The 18647-nt window shown below is 36.6% G+C and overlaps 2 protein-coding genes across 6 annotated transcripts; both read left to right on the top strand.

The window, feature by feature from the left end:
• The first annotated feature begins 1059 nt into the window (after positions 1–1059).
• On the top strand, positions 1060–5370 carry LOC121743915 (telomere repeat-binding protein 1-like). 3 transcript variants are annotated; one of them, XM_042137316.1, is made up of 10 exons: positions 1060–1317; positions 1921–2067; positions 2154–3000; positions 3101–3262; positions 3384–3431; positions 3523–3602; positions 3713–3954; positions 4175–4495; positions 4618–4681; positions 4963–5370. In XM_042137316.1, the coding sequence occupies exons 2-10, from the start codon at positions 1987–1989 to the stop codon at positions 5155–5157; spliced, it is 2040 nt and encodes a 679-aa protein (XP_041993250.1). In that variant the 5' UTR covers positions 1060–1317; positions 1921–1986; the 3' UTR covers positions 5158–5370. The 3 variants fall into 3 exon arrangements, with proteins under 3 accessions (XP_041993250.1, XP_041993256.1, XP_041993265.1); XM_042137322.1 differs by lacking the exon at positions 1060–1317 and adding an exon at positions 1379–1812; XM_042137331.1 differs by lacking the exons at positions 1060–1317; positions 1921–2067 and having other exon boundaries at positions 2217–2415; positions 2511–3000.
• Positions 5371–8620: 3250 nt separating this feature from the next.
• On the top strand, positions 8621–15314 carry LOC121743930 (scarecrow-like protein 14). 3 transcript variants are annotated; one of them, XR_006038346.1, is made up of 3 exons: positions 8621–8809; positions 9453–14811; positions 14962–15314. XR_006038346.1 is itself a non-coding variant. In XM_042137351.1 (3 exons), the coding sequence occupies exon 3, from the start codon at positions 12650–12652 to the stop codon at positions 14714–14716; it is 2067 nt and encodes a 688-aa protein (XP_041993285.1). In that variant the 5' UTR covers positions 8621–8809; positions 9453–12076; positions 12625–12649; the 3' UTR covers positions 14717–15314. The 3 variants fall into 3 exon arrangements, 2 of the variants coding, with proteins under 2 accessions (XP_041993285.1, XP_041993276.1); XM_042137351.1 differs by having other exon boundaries at positions 9453–12076; positions 12625–15314; XM_042137342.1 differs by having other exon boundaries at positions 9453–9575; positions 10163–15314.
• The last annotated feature ends 3333 nt before the right edge of the window (positions 15315–18647 follow it).

Consider the following 18647-nt stretch of genomic DNA (forward strand, 5'->3'; position numbering starts at 1 on the left):
ATGCGTATTTTGGGATAGCCGGTTCGAACAATGACCTCAACGTCCTCAACTCGTCACCACTTTTCAACGAGCAGTGTCAGGGTATCGGTCCGGCCATCAGTTTTGTCGCCTACTGCAACCGGCATGATATGGGCTACTACTTGGCGGATGGGATATACCCTAGGTGGCCCGTCTTTGTGAAGACGATCCGATGCGCATCAGATGAGAGGAAGGCCTACTTTGCGGCACGGTAGGAGTCGGCGCGCAAGGACGTGGAGCGCGCATTTGGTGTGCTCCAGTCTCGATGGGCGGCAGTTAAGGGGCCAACGCGTTTGTGGCATGTCGACTGCATTGCAGATATAATGTACGCCTGTATTATCATGCACAACATGATTGTCGAAGATGAAGGTGTACAACTGACTGATTGGGCCAACGATGATAATGAAGCCGGTCCAAGCCACGGCGTGGCCGCCCCCAACGTACGGAGTGGGGTACCTCATGAAGAAGACGGCCGTCTCCAAGCACATGCCGACATGCGCCAAACGGAGGCTCATATTCAACTCCAAAAGGATTTAATTGAAGAGTTATGAGCGCGGAGGACTGCACGGCAGTAGCTTTTTTGTTAATTATGTAATTTTTTTAATTAATGTACTTTTTAAATTTTAATTATATTATTGAATTTTCTCGTATATGTCTTATAAATTAAATTACGTATTTTGTGTGATTGTTAATTATTTGTTTTATATAATTTTGAGTGATGTGGCTAGGCTATTTATGATGTGGCTAGGCTATGGCTGGGCTATATATGATATGGCAGGAGGATTTTTAATATTGATGATATGGCAAGAGGAGTTTGTTGCTGGGCTATTCGTGGATGGTCTTACATGGATTTGGATCCTCTACGGTGCACAGCACTGCTGTGCACCTAATAAAATAATTTTTTAATAATAAAAAAAAAATATTTTTTTAATGTGTTGTGAGGTGCACAGCAGTGCTGTGCACCGTAGAGGATCCAAATCCGTCTTACATAGGTTTTAGGCTCTATTGAATGCCATCTGTTTTTGCTGTTTGCTTTGTTGCGTCATTTCTTCTCCCAAACCAAAACCCATGAGGTTTTATTAAATCCTAATTTCTTGTCTTTTTTTCATGTTCTTTTCTTGTCCACGAACATATTTTTTTCCTCTCCTTTTCTTTTCCTTCTCTGTATAGAAAATTTGAATTAATTCCAGTTTAACTGCGTGACGTAAATTCAAAATTCTCGTTAGATTCTTGTATGTGCAAAAGTGAAACAAAACACGCCTACATTTCTCTGCGGGATCAATCAAGCGTTTTTTTCAGGTAATTATGGTTATGTGTTTTTGCTTTGTTTCTGGTGGGGATTGGTTTGGAATTTGGTGGGTGTTCTGATTTTGGGGTTTAAGTTTGTTTGAAGTGACATATTTTTTGGTTTGAGATCCTACTGAGATCTGATCGTAATTTTTGAAATTCCGTTGCTTTGATTTGAAGTAACGAAGAAAGTTGAGACTTTTCATAATTTGAATAATGAAATTCATTAATTTGCATTTTGTTGATTTCGTGCGTTTTGTTATTGGAGGGTGTCTGATCGTTGATCAGACTCCGGGATCGGACAAATGAATTTCAAAATTTGATCATTTTTGTGGAATGGAAACTTGGTGAATTGCATCCTGTGACGATGGAGAAGAAGGATCATAGGAATTCAGGCCTTTTTTTTCGTTTGGATTGACTTTTTAAGAAGCTTTACTACTGTAGTTTTTTATGATGATGATATGAGGGTTTTTGAATTGGGTTTTGTGTCATCTACATTTTTTGGAGGTTCTGAATCATATCATCTTCATTTTAAAAAGTCTTCTTCTTTTCTCTTTTGTTGTGTCTCACTTCCTCTGGCTGTGCACTAATCACATCTCGATTGATGTTTTGTAGATTGTGGTTGATATTACAGTGTAGCTTCATTTCATTTTAAATTCCGTATTACGTTGCTGCTGAGTTATGGTGTTGAAAAGGAGACTGGAGTATGGATTCAACGGCTACCGAGGTCCTATTATTCCCAGAGCTCCTAGATCTATTAGGGTAACCAAGTTTCTGAATTATCTATTTTCTGCTATCCGTATAGTTCACCGTGTATCCGAGAAGCTAATTTTCGTATGTCTTCTCAGAAGAGAGGCCCATGCAAGAAAACGGTTGAGGACAGCCAACTCTGTGCCTTCGAATTGCTTGCAGCTGTAGCTGGCAAGTTGTTACTGGAGAATGAAAGTTCTGCTTCTAGTAATGTGGCAGAAGCGAAATCCCAGCCTGGCAGTTCCAGAGGCAGAAATGAGAAAGTGCAGCTGAAAGACGATAAAGCTCTGAAATCGGAAAGCTTTGACCATGGAAGTTGTGCTGAGAGTGCATTTGTTCCAAAAATTTCGGTTGAGGAGGGTAATCTCTTATTCAACAGTAATGGTATTCCTCAAGCAGAAAATGATCAGGTTGTCGAACAGACTGATGTACATGCAAGTTCTGATTTCCAACAGAAACTCCATTGTGATATAAAGCTAGGGAGTTCCGAGGACAAGAGTCTGGATGAAAATGGTGCATGTAAAATAGAAAGTTCCAATTGCATTGGTGAGAGTCTTACCAGCAAAGTGGAAAGTGGATCGGAAGTGCAATCACAGGATGACAAAAATCAGATAGGTCACTTATCAATGGCTAACACATCGACTGTAAATGATCCAATCGGTGAATATGTGAATACTTATGTTCTGTCTAACCCAGAGAGTAGTGTAAAGTTCCCCTTGTACAGAGACTCGAAACCTGATGCTTTATTGATGAATAGTTACAACAATGTAAAGTTAGGGTCTAGAGATGATGACGGAAATTCTTTTAGGTGCAAGAAGTCTAGCACCAAGAGTAGGCCCTTGAGGCCTCAACCTCGTATTGTACGCCATAGAATGAGGAAGATGATGGCATCCAAATACTGGAGAGCAGCTCCCAAGCAGATGGATTACGAACTTTATAACACTTGTAAGTGAAATTTGCATGACTATATGCGATTGATGGTGAAACCAGCACATATCACAGTTGATATATATATGATAGCCATCCTAATTTTTTTTTTTTGCAGGTGAAGGAATGAAGTCATTTTATCGATATAGAAAGAGCATGTATACACGGGAAAGATGTCAACAAGCACCTCTCAAGAAAAGGAAATTGTGGGATCGTAGCTTGGGTGTTACAATTGATCGAGAGGAGAGCAGTGATAGCATCTACAATTTGCGTGAGAAAGGTACGAGGGGTGAAATGAATATTTTGTGTATGACTTGATAGAAGTCCTTTTTCCTATGTGCTATTGCGTATTAGAAAATTTCTACATAACCAGATTTCTTAATGATGTTGTAACTATGCAGCTAGTGGAGCTTCAGTTAAAGGTCACACAAAAGCAAAGGATCCTCAAGGTAAATTTATTTCTTTCATGTGAAGTACGCTGAGATTTAGCTTTAAAATTTGTGCAAAAAGTTCTCAGAGGCATTTGTTATATTCCTCCAGTGACATTTAGCATTAAGTCCTTCAAGATACCAGAGCTGTACATTGATGTCCCTGAAACCACAACTGTTGGTTCTCTGAAGGTTTGTGTTTTCTTATCACGGTCCTCTTATTTTAATGATTTGAAGCATTAATTAACCAGTGGTAATGCTATAGTGAATGTAGTTAACATACGTATGCATCTACTTTTCAGAGGACTGTAGTGGATGCAGTTGCTGCTATACTTGGGGGTGGAATACGAGTTGGGGTAGTTTTTCAAGGGAAGAAAGTCAGAGATGACGAAAGAACTTTGCAGCAAGCTGGTATTACTCAGTGTTCCAACCCTGATAACCTGGGTTTCATATTAGAGCCGAGTTTCACTCATGTTTCCCAATCCGAGATTCTGAAGAAACTTCCTGTGCTATCGCCACGTGATTCAGAAAAACCCTTGCCTAGGTATTGTTGTATAGTATTTTATTTTGATGTTACTGATGTTAGCTGAGCTACAGCCTCTGCTGTTACTGAGTAACCAACCGGAATAATAGATGTGATTTTTCATCAACTGCTATTTCAGCAGAGGGGAGTTTTGCTGTCTCTTGATTGTTTGTTTAAAATACTTTGTGCTTTTATATTTCAGATGGAAAATGAAGGATTGGAATTGCTTAACTTTTTGCAGGTCTCCTATCTCCCCAATGACTCATTCAGGGGTGTCAAATGCCTCAATGGACCCTCCGCTTGTTACAAAGTCAGACAATGTGGACGATAATGAATTGATATTGTCTCCAACGACCCCTGATAATATGCTAACAGATGGAGCTGTTCTCGACTCCAAGGCATTGATACCCGTCCCTCAAACGAATGCGGAGGCGCTTGCTGTAGTTCCTGCAAATTTGAAACCTAAACGCAGTGAGATTTCACAGCGTAGAACTAGGAGACCCTTCTCCGTGACAGAAGTGGAAGCACTAGTTGAAGCTGTTGAAACGCTGGGAACTGGAAGGTAAAAAGATCTTGGATCCGTACAGCACGAGGATTATCGAGTAATTTGCGCGGTTCTGCTTGCAGATCTTGTCCTTCAACATCAGTCCAGTAACGCTCTTCAACTTTTTGTTTTGTCTTCAGGTGGCGGGATGTTAAAATGCGCGCTTTTGAGGCTGCTGATCATAGAACATACGTCGACTTGAAGGTGCCTAAATTCATCCCTCATACTTGAATATTCAGTAACATTGAATGTTGGCTTCCATTATGATAAGCTTGCTTTTTTGGCTTGTATGATTTGTGATTTTTTTCTTTTTGTTTGCATTACATATTCTGTACATCACATAGGCGTATACAATTGCTACTGAATCTCATGCATAATCTTTCACATGGGATGTTGTCACATTTTTTACTGGCCCAGATTCATACAACTACTAAAATAAAGCAAAATGAAATAATTACATTTCTTTCTATGTTTGGTTAATACAGGATAAATGGAAGACACTGGTCCATACAGCGAGCATTTCCCCTCAGCAGAGACGGGGAGAGCCCGTGCCACAAGAGCTGTTGGACCGCGTGTTATCTGCACATTCTTATTGGTTACAGAATCAGTCGAGACAACACGGTAAGCACCCAGTGGACCCTTTTTACCTTGATTCTCGCGAGGGGACCGTTGGAGCTTGAAGGATCCAAAAATGATGATTGCTGATTGTAAAATGTTGTTCTAGGATTTAACTGTAACAATGAAGTTGTAAAAATGTGTCGTTTTCAGTTTCATTGATTTTGTATTCTTACACACTGATTTGTTGTACTGTATCTTATGGACTCTCATTAGACATATTAGACTGTTTCTTTTGTAAATAATTCTTGTAATAAAACGGTTTTTAAACATAATCAGTGTACTCTTTTTTTCCCAACATTTTTTTCATGTTTGTTTTTTAAGACAATAAACCTACAAGAATTCAATATTCTAACCTGATTTACTACACTTTTATTATCCAAACTTAATTTGTCATTACCTCAAACACACTTTTAATCTGAAAATGTTATTTTACTTTCATGGAATAATATTAAGTTTACTCCCAAAAAGTAAAGAATTAAGTACTTATTTGAGCTGGATGCTATCAGAATTTAATAACTGAACTAGATCTGATATTTGCGTGATGAATGGAAATATTATGGGACTCTTTAGTTATGATTACTTGTTGTGATTAAATGTATAATTAATTTTATTTTTTGTTTTGTTATTTTTTTAAAAGCTAGGCCGGTAACAATATATCTTGATCCGTGTGTATAATGTTAAGATTAGATTGCATTTCATGATTAAACATTTCATGAGTAACGAAATCAAAAACTTAAAAAAGTTGCTGAAATTGAACGACAAGGCAGCACAACATTGACCCTCTGATTATCTTCGATAGATGATAGTCATGGTACTAGTTGTCTGCAATGACATCATAATTGTCAATTCTAATGTTAGCCTTAATTATGCGATTAATCACATGTAATTTTATCGGTAGCATCTTGATTAACATGTTGAACTAGTCCAAAACCTGAACTTTTAGAATTAGGATTGAGTATTTATAACCCGATAAAAAGCATTACCATATTTGCCATAACCCAATTAACTCGTAACCGGAGTAAGTTGGCCTGAAACTCACTACTTGATCCGATTGACATCTACTATAATAGCGTTTCGCACAAGCAGGACCTTATAAGTTTGAGCCTTATTGAATTTGTCACACATTTATGACTTCATTTTTTTGCAAGAGAATTGATGTTACCAATGAATCTACATAATGATAATTTGGTGAGTTAGGTGCCATGATATTTTGTGCATTTTCGAGGAAGAAAGTGACAAATGAAAAGAGGCATATTATGTCTTATAGCAAATTGGACGAGATTGCTATATTGCTGTTTCCCAACAAAGTGAATGTGAAATACTGGGCCGTCCATTAATACTAATAATATTTTAGAGCTTTATTAATTAGAGTTTTGAATACGCTTGTTCGGATCATATGACTGAAACAAAAGTTTGATATTATCCACTTTGGATTAAGCCCGTAAGAATTTATTTTTTGGATCACTCCCAAAAGGCTTTAAACCAGATCACATCGGGAATAGACAGACGTAGTCGACCTGACTCTGGTACCACTTGTTCGGATTGTCGACTGCAACTGACGTTTGATATTGTCCGCTTTGGGTCAAGCCCGCACGAATTTGTTTTTTGGGTCACTCACAAAAGGCCTCAAACTAATTGGGGTTAGACATGAATTATATACAGCTTCCAATTTCCCTCATACTCCCGATATTGAATGGGTTTGTACTCAACAACACTTTATTTAGCATAGCTAAAATATCGTATCAATAAGGATGTATATCAATAATAACCATATTTCATATGTTAACTAAGACAGAATTTGTAACCAAATTTGTATCGTGTTTTAAAAGTCATTAATAAGGATATATTCTAATAATAATATCTTATGTGCTAATTAAGATATAATTTGGTCCACATGATTTAAAGATCTAGCGCCTATAAAATAGACACATGTCATTAATGAATCTATAATCGTTAAAATGATTTAAAATAAATTAGAGATCCGATTTATGTTATAGTACCCGTCGAGTATTTGGAGATTACGTAATGTATCCCAAAGTTAAAACTCCATGTGTTCCATTAGTGTGGATCATATTCCTTTTTTGATCGTTTCATTAGAGTTGGGTCTTTTTTTTTGGAAAAATTACAACACACTTACTCTATCTTATTTGTTCATTCTCCTACTTTATTCTTACTCCACTAATTTATTAAATTCATATTCTCAATTTCTTAATCTCTGTGCCTAAAAGAAATGCTCCAACATTAATGGAACCGAGGGAGTAGTATATTTCAAGTATCTTAACACTCTACACAGAGCTTTCTTATGTTCAATACTTGGATTGCTCGTAAATCAGCCCAACTTGTGTACTGGACAAGCAAGATCAACTGGTTGAATATAGTTTGTGAGAAACATAAAACTTCCTATGACTTTTGCATACTCTTCTTGAGCTACAGACTTACCTATATGCTACTTACTCAGATGGACGTTATTGCGTTAAGACAATTACCTCATTGAGTTCTTAAGATTTTGATTCAGAGAATTACATCAACATCGTATCGATTTTTCCAGTGTGTATGGTTAGAGAGAGAAAAATAGTGAATAGGGAATGAGTAGAAACGAAAAAATATTACCCTCTCAGTCCCACAAGAATATGCACTATTTCTTTTTTTAGTCCCCACAATAGTGTGCACTTTCTAATTTTGGAAACTATTTTCCCTCTAATGAGGTGTGACTCATTCTCCACTAACAATACTTTAAATATTTTTTATTGGATTATTAAAAAATTTTAAATTTCATAATTTATTATTTGAATTTTGGAAAATACAACTAGCCTAAAATTTGTTTAGACTTTGTGATTTTAGCCATAATTTTCATAAAGTTACATAAAATAAATAAAGATAGAGAAAACCAAAATGATATTCCAAATATCAGATCAAAAACTCTAAATTTAGGGTTTCAGATCAAAATGTGAATTGAATAATATATCAACACCACGTTTTGAATATGTCAACACAGTTTCATATTGACATTTTACATGTATTAAGTTGACATATTTTGTTAGTTATCTGCTTGGCAAAAAATATGAAAATTCATAAAAAAAAATTCAGATTTTGATCTCGAAACATATGTAATTGAGATCTCGTTGGAATCCTTATTAAATTATCTTTAATTTGATATATATTGTGTGAAAAAATAATTTAAATTGGGATAGTTATGATCATTTAAAGTATAGAGATATTTTTCAAAAGTTAGTTACAACTAATTTGTTGTAAATTAACTTTAATACCTTATTGATGTTTTTAATTGATTGTACTGACCTTCCGGAGCTGATGATGTAGACCATTGATTTAAATATCTAATTGCTATTATTTAATTGTAGTTAGCAATTAAATATTGAGTTAGCAATATAACACTCCTCTTATCCGATAACTATATTGTAAAAATATTCAAGATTTCCACCACCAACTACCCGCCTTCGCTTTTTAAGGAAATCGGTACCCCATTTACATAAAAGATGACAATAAAAATAGAAATTGATGTCCACACACACACTTCTTCCATAAATAAACAACGTTGAATAATTTAGAAAATTATCAACGACACAATCTAAGAAATAAAATGAGAGCTAGATTGCATTATTTATAGTAAGGCAAACCCTCACTTTCAAGTTTCAACCATAGTCCTTTTTATTACGGAGTTAGGGTTTTGCGGTATTGGAGTATTTTCCAATTAAGGTATACATACGACCACCAATTTTAATTATTTTGAATGTATATGATTGTCGATAGAAATGGTCCGCGTGAGTTTATTATGAATCTGTACGTTGATGAATTGTCAATTAATTCATTGTTGTTCTTTTTTCTAAAGTCTTCTATTTGCTTTAATCATGATTGAGACTGGAATAAATGTCTCAGTTTTGTTGTGGCTAACCTATTTAGTTAAGCATTATGAATTAAGAATCACGCTGAGATTAGTTTTTATATGAATTGAGAATCAATTCGTTGTTTAACGTTTTTTCTTATTCTTAATTATTTGGTCAACTAATTGAGAATTTGAAGTTATTTGAGAATTCAATTCATGTCTATGTATTTGGTTAATTTTAATTCTGTAAAGAACTTTGCAAGATGTATATTCTTGTTCGGCGATTAAGGTTTAATGTTCTTGATGTTCTTGTGAATCTGTGTCATAAATTAGGGTTTTGTCGATAAAACTTTATCATTTTTCTTGAATGAACTTGGTTTGGTTTTGACTTTAAATGATTTGTAATTGTTTGTTTTACGTATGAGAAAATCAATTTTGAGTGGCTTTTAGTTAATATTTTTGACCTGTTTCGTTATGCAAAATCACCTATTTACTAGAGACTTGTTGAGTTCACAGGGAACATGAACCCGACGGCTTGCTGGGGAGGTACTTGAGTGGCCGGCCTGTCAAGATTTAGCGACTCGTTGAGTTCGCAAGGGACATGAAACCCATCGACTCGTTGGCGAGCGTTTGTATTCGGTATTAAATTTTTAAATTCAAATTGTTTGATGCATCTCATGTTCCTATAGTTTTACTTATATTCAAAATACACTTGTTGAAGCAAGATGTCGCCGAAGTGACATTTCTTGTCTAGACTTGTTTATTGCGAATGTTGGGATGATGATGTGTGTCTGTATTTAATGTCGATATTAGTTGGCTGCAAGGAGAATTAATATTTGGCACGAGATACACACATACACGTGGTGATAAACACATGACAATTATCGAGTTTCGTGGAAGTAGTGTGATACACAAAGACGGACACTACTTGAAATGATCATATTGTTAATGTTTGATCACTATAAAGATGTTGTCATTTACAAGTTCATATTATTGTCCAAAGACTATATGAACGTTTTGCTCGGTACCTTGAGATGTTACCTTTTTATTTAAAAGTAGATCAAATATAAAAAGTTAGGTATCAATAGAGCTACAAATGTCTTAAAATTGATACATACAAGAATTTGAGGTCCATTCACTTCGCCTTTTTGGAATGATCAACAATATTTTGTATCATTCATAGACGACTGTTCTTGATATGGTAACTATATTTAATTTATGAAAAGTCTGACGCTATAGAGAAGTTCAAAATACTCAAGGCGAAGTTGGACTTCAACTCAACAAAAGCATTAAGAGAGTCAAATATGAGAGTGGTAGCGAATACTACGGTAGAAATGACGGCTCAGGTGAACAACGCCAACGACCTTTTACTTTCTATTTGGAAGAGTGTGTGATTGTCCCTCAGTTCACCATATCGGAGTCGTCTATCATGAACGGTGTAGCTGAAAGACTGAAAATAAGACTCTAAAAGGTATGGTAATGAGCATGTTTTCTCATTCCTTATTGCCACAATCACTTTGGGAGATACATTATATATTGCAACATATATTCTCAATATGGTTTTTAGCAACTTTATTTGTTATCTAGAAAAATCTGCATAAATAAAGTATTATGTGTTGTCCATTACTTGTGATTTGTTTTGGTTTTGGTTTTGGTTTGATCTCACTAAGAATTTGGTAGGACCAGTTGAAAATAGACATGTATGCTTACCTTGTATGTAATTTCACGCTACACTACATAATTGATATGTTGTTGATTATATTTGTATCTGTGATTACTGATGAGTTTAATCACGAAAAATGTGATGACTGTCTCTTTAGTCCTATGTAGATATACCCATGGTTCTAGAATAGGTGGTTACGGTTCTGAACCGCTGGTTCCGATTTTAGAAATTGCCGAACTAGAACTGTACCGTGAGGGTGTTTTGAGGTTACAGTTAAGGTTTCAAAATCGCTGGTTTTGGTTTCGGTTCCGAACCGTCGGTTTTCCGTTGTTTTTTTTAACAGTTTTCATGGTTTTGAACCACCGGTTTTTGTGGTTTTTTGCGGTTCCGGCTTGGTTTCACGGTTTTCCTGCAGTTTTTAGCGGTTCTGACACAGTTTCAGTTCCGGAATTTTCGAAGATGAACCGGACATGATTCAAAAAGTGATGGATTCGATTCCAGTTAAATCTCACGATTCTGCTTCGAAACAGTAACTGCGGTTACAGTCTCGCGGTTAACCACCCGAACCATAAACCTTGAGCATCTCTAGTCTGATGCTGATGTAGTTAATAATAAGATCATTCGGGAAAACACTACGTGATAACATATTTTGAGCGCTCATTCGATTTGTACACATTTATTAATTGGTGTCATGCGTTGCCCAAACGAGAGATTATTAGAATTTTGGGCTTACACATGACTAATACAACGTGCATGACTATCTTTCAAGTGCCCAATACAACTGATCCATTAAAAATTAAGTTTGAGCTAAAGTGTATTTAATCACCCATGAAATTTGTTATTTGTTGATGGATTAAATAGAAAATAAAGGGTTTTATATTTTCTATGAATATAAGCTAGGGTTATGGTCCTCAGACATTAAAAGAACGGTTCCATATTTATGTATTCCTTCTTTAGCATATTGACAAGAACGTTTCTGATCATTTGAAAGATCATATCAGTTAATTTAGGTATCCTTCTCTTCCTTCTCTTCCTCTTTCTTTCATTAAGTATCATATCAGTTCATTTAAGTATACCACCATTAAATCACTAATTTAAGTATTCTTCTCTTCCTCTTTCTTACTTTATTAATTTTATGTTCATTTGTGTATCATATGTTTATATTTTTATTGGACGGAGAGAGTATATTTGTAGTTTCCATTACTAGTCTCTATCTTTTGTTGTCGTCTACATAAATACTTACTTCCCACCTTTAACAATAATATGTGCCCTCCATCGTTAGAATTCTGGCTATGTCATCAATGGCTACGTCACCAGCTTACACTCGATGTGTATGCTCCTTATTTACGTAATTATTTATTGTGCTATTACACCATGGAATATGACACAAAGAGGGGGCAGACCCATTTTCTGCATTTTAGCTTATTCTCTCTCAAAGACCATTATCTCTCTCTCAGTCTTCTCTGGTTCTTGGAAGGTATGTCTTCACTTATTTGTAGTTATTACTTCTTTAGTTTTGTTATTTCTAACATATCGGAGAGATCACGTGTGTATATATTTGTGCTTGTATATAAATGTCAAGTAGGTCCTTTTCAGGTTTAGGATTTTGAATTTCTGGTTTTGATTAATGTACGTCCAAGGTTTTTGAAAGTTTTATCTGTTCTTTATAAGCTTATTATTCTCTGGGTTTTCTTTAGTTAGTATATTTGAAATCAAGATTTCATTTTTACCTTTTATAATAAGTCTTCAATTTTAATTTGATTTAGTTGAATTAAAAACTTCATTTTTATCGTCGGGTAATATTGTTTGAGGGTCTTATATTCTGGGTTGAACTTTGATTTTGTGAATTTTGTAGTCTTGAAACTTTCTTGACTTTTGTTACAGGCAGTGGTAAGGGGAAAAGGGGTGATGTTGTAATATATGTTAAAGGAGGTTATGATTTCATATTATATGATTCTAGTTTTGTAGTTTATTTTCTTTCTTGAATTTGTTGTTGGGAGTGTAAGTAATGGATAAGAATTTCAGCAGTATTAGTGGACCAATTTCAAGAATGAGATCAAACAAAGAAGCCCTTCATGTGTTTCCTACGCCAAATTTGATCAATGATCTGAGGATTAGTGATAGGTTCTCAAATGGGAACAGAACTGATAATTCCAGGCATATGTCGAACCAGTTCAGTTTCGACACCAGGGTGCAGTCACCAGAGGATATCGATTTTAGAGATGAAGTGCTCAAGTTCATAAACCACATCCTCATGGAAGAGGAAGTGGAAGATGAAACTTGCATGTTTCAAGAGTCTGCTGCTCTTCAAGCTGCAGAGAAGTCGTTCTATGAGGTTCTCGGAGAGCAGTGTCCTGCTTTGAGCGATAATCAGCAGGCTCCCAATCCGGATCAGGGTGTCGAAAGCAAGTTTCTTGAAGAGTCAAGAGGTAGTGTTTATGATCCTAGTGATGTAGAGTCGTTTTCTCCTGATTGGTTTTATAATGGAAATAATATTACTGTCAATGATCCACACTCGACTTGTCGGTCATTGTACATTACATCGTCTAGCAATGCTACCTTAGCCGATGGGCCCTTTAGTTCACCTGTTAGCCCTCTCAAAATCTCTGATGTGTTCAGCGAGCAAGAGTTGGCTATGCAATTCATGAAGGGAGCTGAAGAAGCGAATAAATTTCTTGACTGTGGCAGCAACTTGATTATGAGTATTATTAATGATGAGTCGAGAGAGACCCCTGATATACCAAGGGGGAAGAAGAATCCCCATCATGAGACCTTAGAGGAAAGGAGCAGCAAGCAGTCAGCCGTTTCTTCCGACACTGATGTGAGTGGTGACATGTTTGATATGGTTCTTCTGTCCAGTGGAGGAAAGAACGAATCTGCGCTACGTAAAGAATTGAGTGGAGTAACTAAAAGCACTCCACAAGAGGATCATTCAGAGGGAGTTAATGGTGGGAGCAAGAAAAAAGGAGGAAGGACAAGTGTGGTTGATTTGAGAACCTTACTGAGCCTTTGTGCACAAGCCGTTGCAGTTGATGACCATGGGACAGCATATGATTACCTGAAGCAGATTCGACAACATGCTACTCCGGCTGGGGATGGGATGCAGAGACTTGCCTTTTACTTTGCTGATGGCCTCGAGGCACGCATGGCTGGATATGGAGATCTCACATATGCTCGTGCTCCTACGTTCCCTACCTCGGCTGCTGACATCCTCAAGGCCTATCATATACTAATTGCTACCTGTCCATTTCGGAAGATATCTAATTTCTTTGCTAATAAAACCATCATGAATGTTTCTGAGAAAGTCACGAAGCTCCACATTGTCGATTTTGGCATTCTCTATGGTTTCCAATGGCCTAGCTTTATGCAACGTCTATCTACTCGACCCGGTGGGCCCCCAAAGCTTCGTATCACTGGCATTGATCTTCCGTGTCCAGGTTTCCGGCCATCAGCAAGGGTTGAAGAGACCGGGAGGCGTTTGTCTAGTTATGCTGACACTTTTGGAGTTCCGTTTGAGTTCAACGCGATTGCTAAAAAATGGGAAACGATAAAACTTGGCGATCTTACGATAGAGAAAGACGAGTTGCTTGTGGTAAGCTGTATTAACAGATTCAGGAGTCTTCTCGATGAGAGTGTGTTAGTGAATAGCCCGAGAAATATTGTTCTAGGCCTTATCAGGAAGATGAATCCTGCCGTTTTCGTCCAGGGGGCTATGAATGGCTCGTATAGTGCCCCTTTCTTCATTACAAGATTCCGGGAGGCAATGTTTCATTTCTCGTCCCTTTTTGACATGCTCGACACCATTATTCCCCGAGAGATTCATGAGAGGATGCTTCTTGAGAAGACGCTGTTTGGACAAGGCATTGTGAACGTAATATCTTGTGAAGGAGCTGATAGGATCGATAGACCAGAGACTTACAAGCAATGGCAGATCCGGAACACTAGAGCTGGATTCGTGCAGCTTCCGCTGGACAGGGAGATAGTGAAAATGGCTAGAAGAAAAGTCAAGTCATCCTACCACAAGGATTTTGTGATCGACGAAGATGGCCACTGGATGTTGCAAGGGTGGAAAGGGCGCATCATATACGCGCTCTCTTCTTGGAGGCCCGCTGATTGAACTCAACTCGTTACTGGTAGTAAAGGCCAGATGACTGGTCGCTGTTCGTGCAGGCTTGTGCATCAGATGTCGAACATCCACTTGTTAGAAGCAAGGTACTAATAAGCTATACAAGTTTATAAATTCAACATCCACTTTTGATAACAGTTTATCGATGCTCGTTTGTTGATAATGTCGTAATCTATCGGGAAATTCGTGGCTGGAAAGCAACAAAATGGCGTGGTAACGGCTTCATGTATTGATAGGTAATGTAATATTTCTTGATGTTGGCAAAAAGACATTGAAGAAGGCCCGTGGTATAGGCTTAAACGGAAACGATAACGTTTTGTTTCGACCGATTTCATCTGCAACCACATTACAGAGCAATATATGCAGGCTCACAGAATAGCCATAAATTTACATTTCCTTGTATCAGATTTATGAGTTTTCTGCATAACCTATCATCCTTGGCCTATTTCTGGATTTACGAGTTTTCTGCATCTTCATATATAGTGTTGCCATTTTCTTCTTTGATAGATTAGAGCTTTTTCCGTGGTGTTACTGACGCTTGAATCTTGATTTGTTTATAGTAATGAATCTTTTAGCTTTCCGGATTTTAGTTATATTTCACTAACTTATTCAATCCATTTTTTTCTTTACATTTCTTAAAATCTACTATCTCTGTTCTGCGTCAGTGGATGCGTTTCTTTTCGGCACACAATATAAGAAAAGTTATGTTAAGTGAGTTAATAGATGAAGAATAAAATAGGAAATGAAAAAGGTAGATAGTTGAAGAGAGAATAAAATAAGAAAGAATAAAGTAAATGAGAGAATGTGTTGACTTTTACTAAAGGAAAATGACTCTACGGTCTCCACTACTATAGAAAATATTAAAATGACAAAATGACTTCACTATTATAAAACGAAGTGAGTATGTCATAATCAAATATGACTCTTATTTATGGACAGAGAGGGAGTATAAAGTAAAATATATACTTCCTTTGTCCCACAATAAGAGTCTTGTTTGTCATTTCGATCCGTTCCACAATAAGAGTACTATTTCACTTTTACTATGAATGGTAAGTAGACCACACTTCAACAAACTTATTTCATTCACATTTTATTATAAAATTAATATATATAAGTGATATACTTATTCAGAGTGTCCACGGTAGGGGAGGACCGGATGCGCCGGGGCGGTTAGGGGCGGACAGCCTTCCGCCGAGTAGTCGGCGTGGACGGGGCGGGGGGTTATGAGCCGCGGCGGGCTATTGCGCGGCCTACCGGAAGCCTTTTTTTTTATTATTACATTTTCGGATTTGAAATACTTAATTTTTGTGGTGTTTTGAGAAGAGAGAAGAAGAAGAATGAGTAAAATTGCATCGGCAAATAAGCGAGAAGAAGAAAAAATGCAGATTAGATCAGAAGCTGCGAGGAAGAAGATGACTCCAATTAAAATGATTAATTTGGTCAATTGCATTGGGCTTATATGAATTGCATTGGGCTTTTTTAAATGGGTTTTGATTAATTTGTTCAAGTTACTCCGATTAAAATGATTTGGTTTAACCCATTACTATTTAAAAAGCTAATAAACAAGTTTGGTCATTGGTTTTAATTTTTTTTAAAAATTAAATTATGTGTTTTTTTTCTAATTATTTTCGGTCCAATAATTTTAATTCTAATTGAATTAAAATATACAAACAATTAATAAAGTAATGTGATTTGTGTGACTGTTGGTAAAAAAAAGCGGTCGTGGACAAAAAATAGTGGTTTGTCCACTAAAGTGTCATTCCTATTGTGGACACTCTCAATCTACTTTTCTTTACATTTCTTAAAATCCGTGTCATAATCAAATAGGGCTCTTATTGCGGGACGAAGAAAGTAAAATGGTCATCATTTCAGATGGAGTAGTCAGGGACGGCCAGCGGCCAGCCGCCAAGCGGGGGCTTGGCCGGTCTCGGAACCGCCTTACCCATGGTCGCCCTCCGACCCAGCGCCCCGCCACCGAATGCGAAATGTTCAAAGTTGAGAAGCTGCGCCGCCCAGATTTTGGGGAAGAAGATGAATGAAATGGGCTTAAATTCTTGTAGGAGTATTAATTTTCTATTAGGCCTTTAATTTTATTTATTTATTAGGCTGTTTTTATTGAATATTATAATAATAAAACAAGCCCAAGTTTAAACAATTAATCACATAAACAATAAAACCCCACAATTAAATCCCTCATGCTATGCAGCCAAGCAGCCGATCATAAATTCTTTCACAATTTTGATTTCTTCTTTTAATTTACTTTTTTTCTTCCCATTTTATTTTACTTTTTTTTCTTCCCATTTTATTTTCTTTTTAATCATCAGTGGGATACTTGTCACCAAATGTTCCAAATTTTTATTCTTAAAAGAATATAAAGTTTGCACACACTATATTTTCAATCTCCTTACCTTTAATTTAAAATTTCATAGATAAAATATTTTAAGTACAAACATGATCTAATTCAATATCATAGATTTTGTAATTTGAATTATTTTTAGTTATTTGAAAAAAACATAAAATCAAACTAAAACATATCTAAATAAAATACATATCTTACTTTTTATTCTAATATTTCTTTTATAGATACATTAGTTTTTATTCTAATATTCTTTTTATAGATATATTTTGATTGTAATACATATTTTAACTTAACTTGTACTACATGATCCCTTGTTTTCGGATTTTAAATAAAATATTAGGTTTTCTTAAATTTGATTGCATATTTTTATTTACAAAAAGAAATTGAATGAAACAATAAATCGAACTATATATATTAATAAATTAATTTTAAATATTATTATTATTTTAAATAATATTATTTTATTATTAAATTTTAGCGCCGACTAATTTATATTTCTGGTTCCGTCCCTAGGAGTAGTAGATAAAAAAAACAATAAAATAAAACAAAGATTGTGAAGCAAGTTTGTGGATGCACTCAACTTCCTGAGCAAGATTGTTGATGAGGTCAGTGTGGAGATGAAGTTCCCAAATTAAAATGACTATCACTTTATCTATAAATAAAGATGCCACTTATTGCTAAATATATCAATCACACAATTGTCTGGAGATGCAGGCAGAAGACGCTAGGACCCCACGGCAAGAGCTGCGCAGGATTCCGACGCCAATGTGCCGCCCGCCGCCTCCGCCGAGGAAGAAGAGAGTGCAGCATCGCATTTTGCCTCCAAAAGAGGGGTATTTCCAGCCACCTGATCTCGAGCTTTTCTTCTCTGTTGATTATGGAAGATTACGAGGAGCCGCCGTTGATTGATTGCCGTCGCTATTTGTTATTTGAGTATTTGGATCTTTAATTGTATTCGTATATGCCCCGAGAAATGTGTATATGCGGAGGCGGCGGAGTGAACACTACCCTTCATCCTCCGGTCTTACAAAAACATGCTCAAAAAACATCAAAAATATTTTACTAGTATAATTTTTTTATAGGGTAAATTGCTTCAAAACTCATGAACTTTGACAAAAGTTTGATTTTTCCCATCCACTTTAAACGTTGCTTGAAAAGTCATGAACTTTACCTTCGGTTGCCGATTTCCTGAGTCGAGTATTCCGAAGAGGGGTGATGTTTAGGGATTTAATTTTGGATTTGGCAAGAGGAGAAGAGACGGAGAAATAGAGAACCGAGAGCAAGGGAGAGGCCGAACAGAGGGTAGTGATGGGATGCCGGCGACGGCGCTGAAGCCGCCGTGAATTTGGCGGAGGCGGATGTGGCAGCGCTGCGCGCGGATGTGGAGAGAGAAATGATGCAGAGATGAGGAGGAGAACTGGCAGCGGAGAAAGCGTGACGAAGACCGACGACGCTGGACATCGGGGACGCCCAGCCGCGAAATCAAAGACGACGGAGAGAGGAACCGTTGCCGGAGGAAGAAGAAGAGAGGGATTTGGGGTGCTTTGTTTTTTTTATTTTTTT

The sequence above is a fragment of the Salvia splendens genome, chromosome 1 (genome assembly GCF_004379255.2).
Source record: "Salvia splendens isolate huo1 chromosome 1, SspV2, whole genome shotgun sequence".
NCBI lineage: Eukaryota > Viridiplantae > Streptophyta > Magnoliopsida > Lamiales > Lamiaceae > Salvia > Salvia splendens.

What these genes read in the sequence shown, in the direction of transcription:
- LOC121743915 (XM_042137316.1), top strand. Translation starts at nt 1,987, where the DNA reads ATGGTGTTGAAAAGGAGACTGGAGTATGGATTCAACGGCTACCGAGGT. An exon ending in CTACAATTTGCGTGAGAAAG is followed by an intron (nt 3,263 to 3,383) that starts GTACGAGGGGTG and finishes GTAACTATGCAG; the next exon opens with CTAGTGGAGCTTCAGTTAAA. An exon ending in GAAACGCTGGGAACTGGAAG is followed by an intron (nt 4,496 to 4,617) that starts GTAAAAAGATCT and finishes TTTTGTCTTCAG; the next exon opens with GTGGCGGGATGTTAAAATGC.
- LOC121743930 (XM_042137342.1), top strand. Translation starts at nt 12,608, where the DNA reads ATGGATAAGAATTTCAGCAGTATTAGTGGACCAATTTCAAGAATGAGA.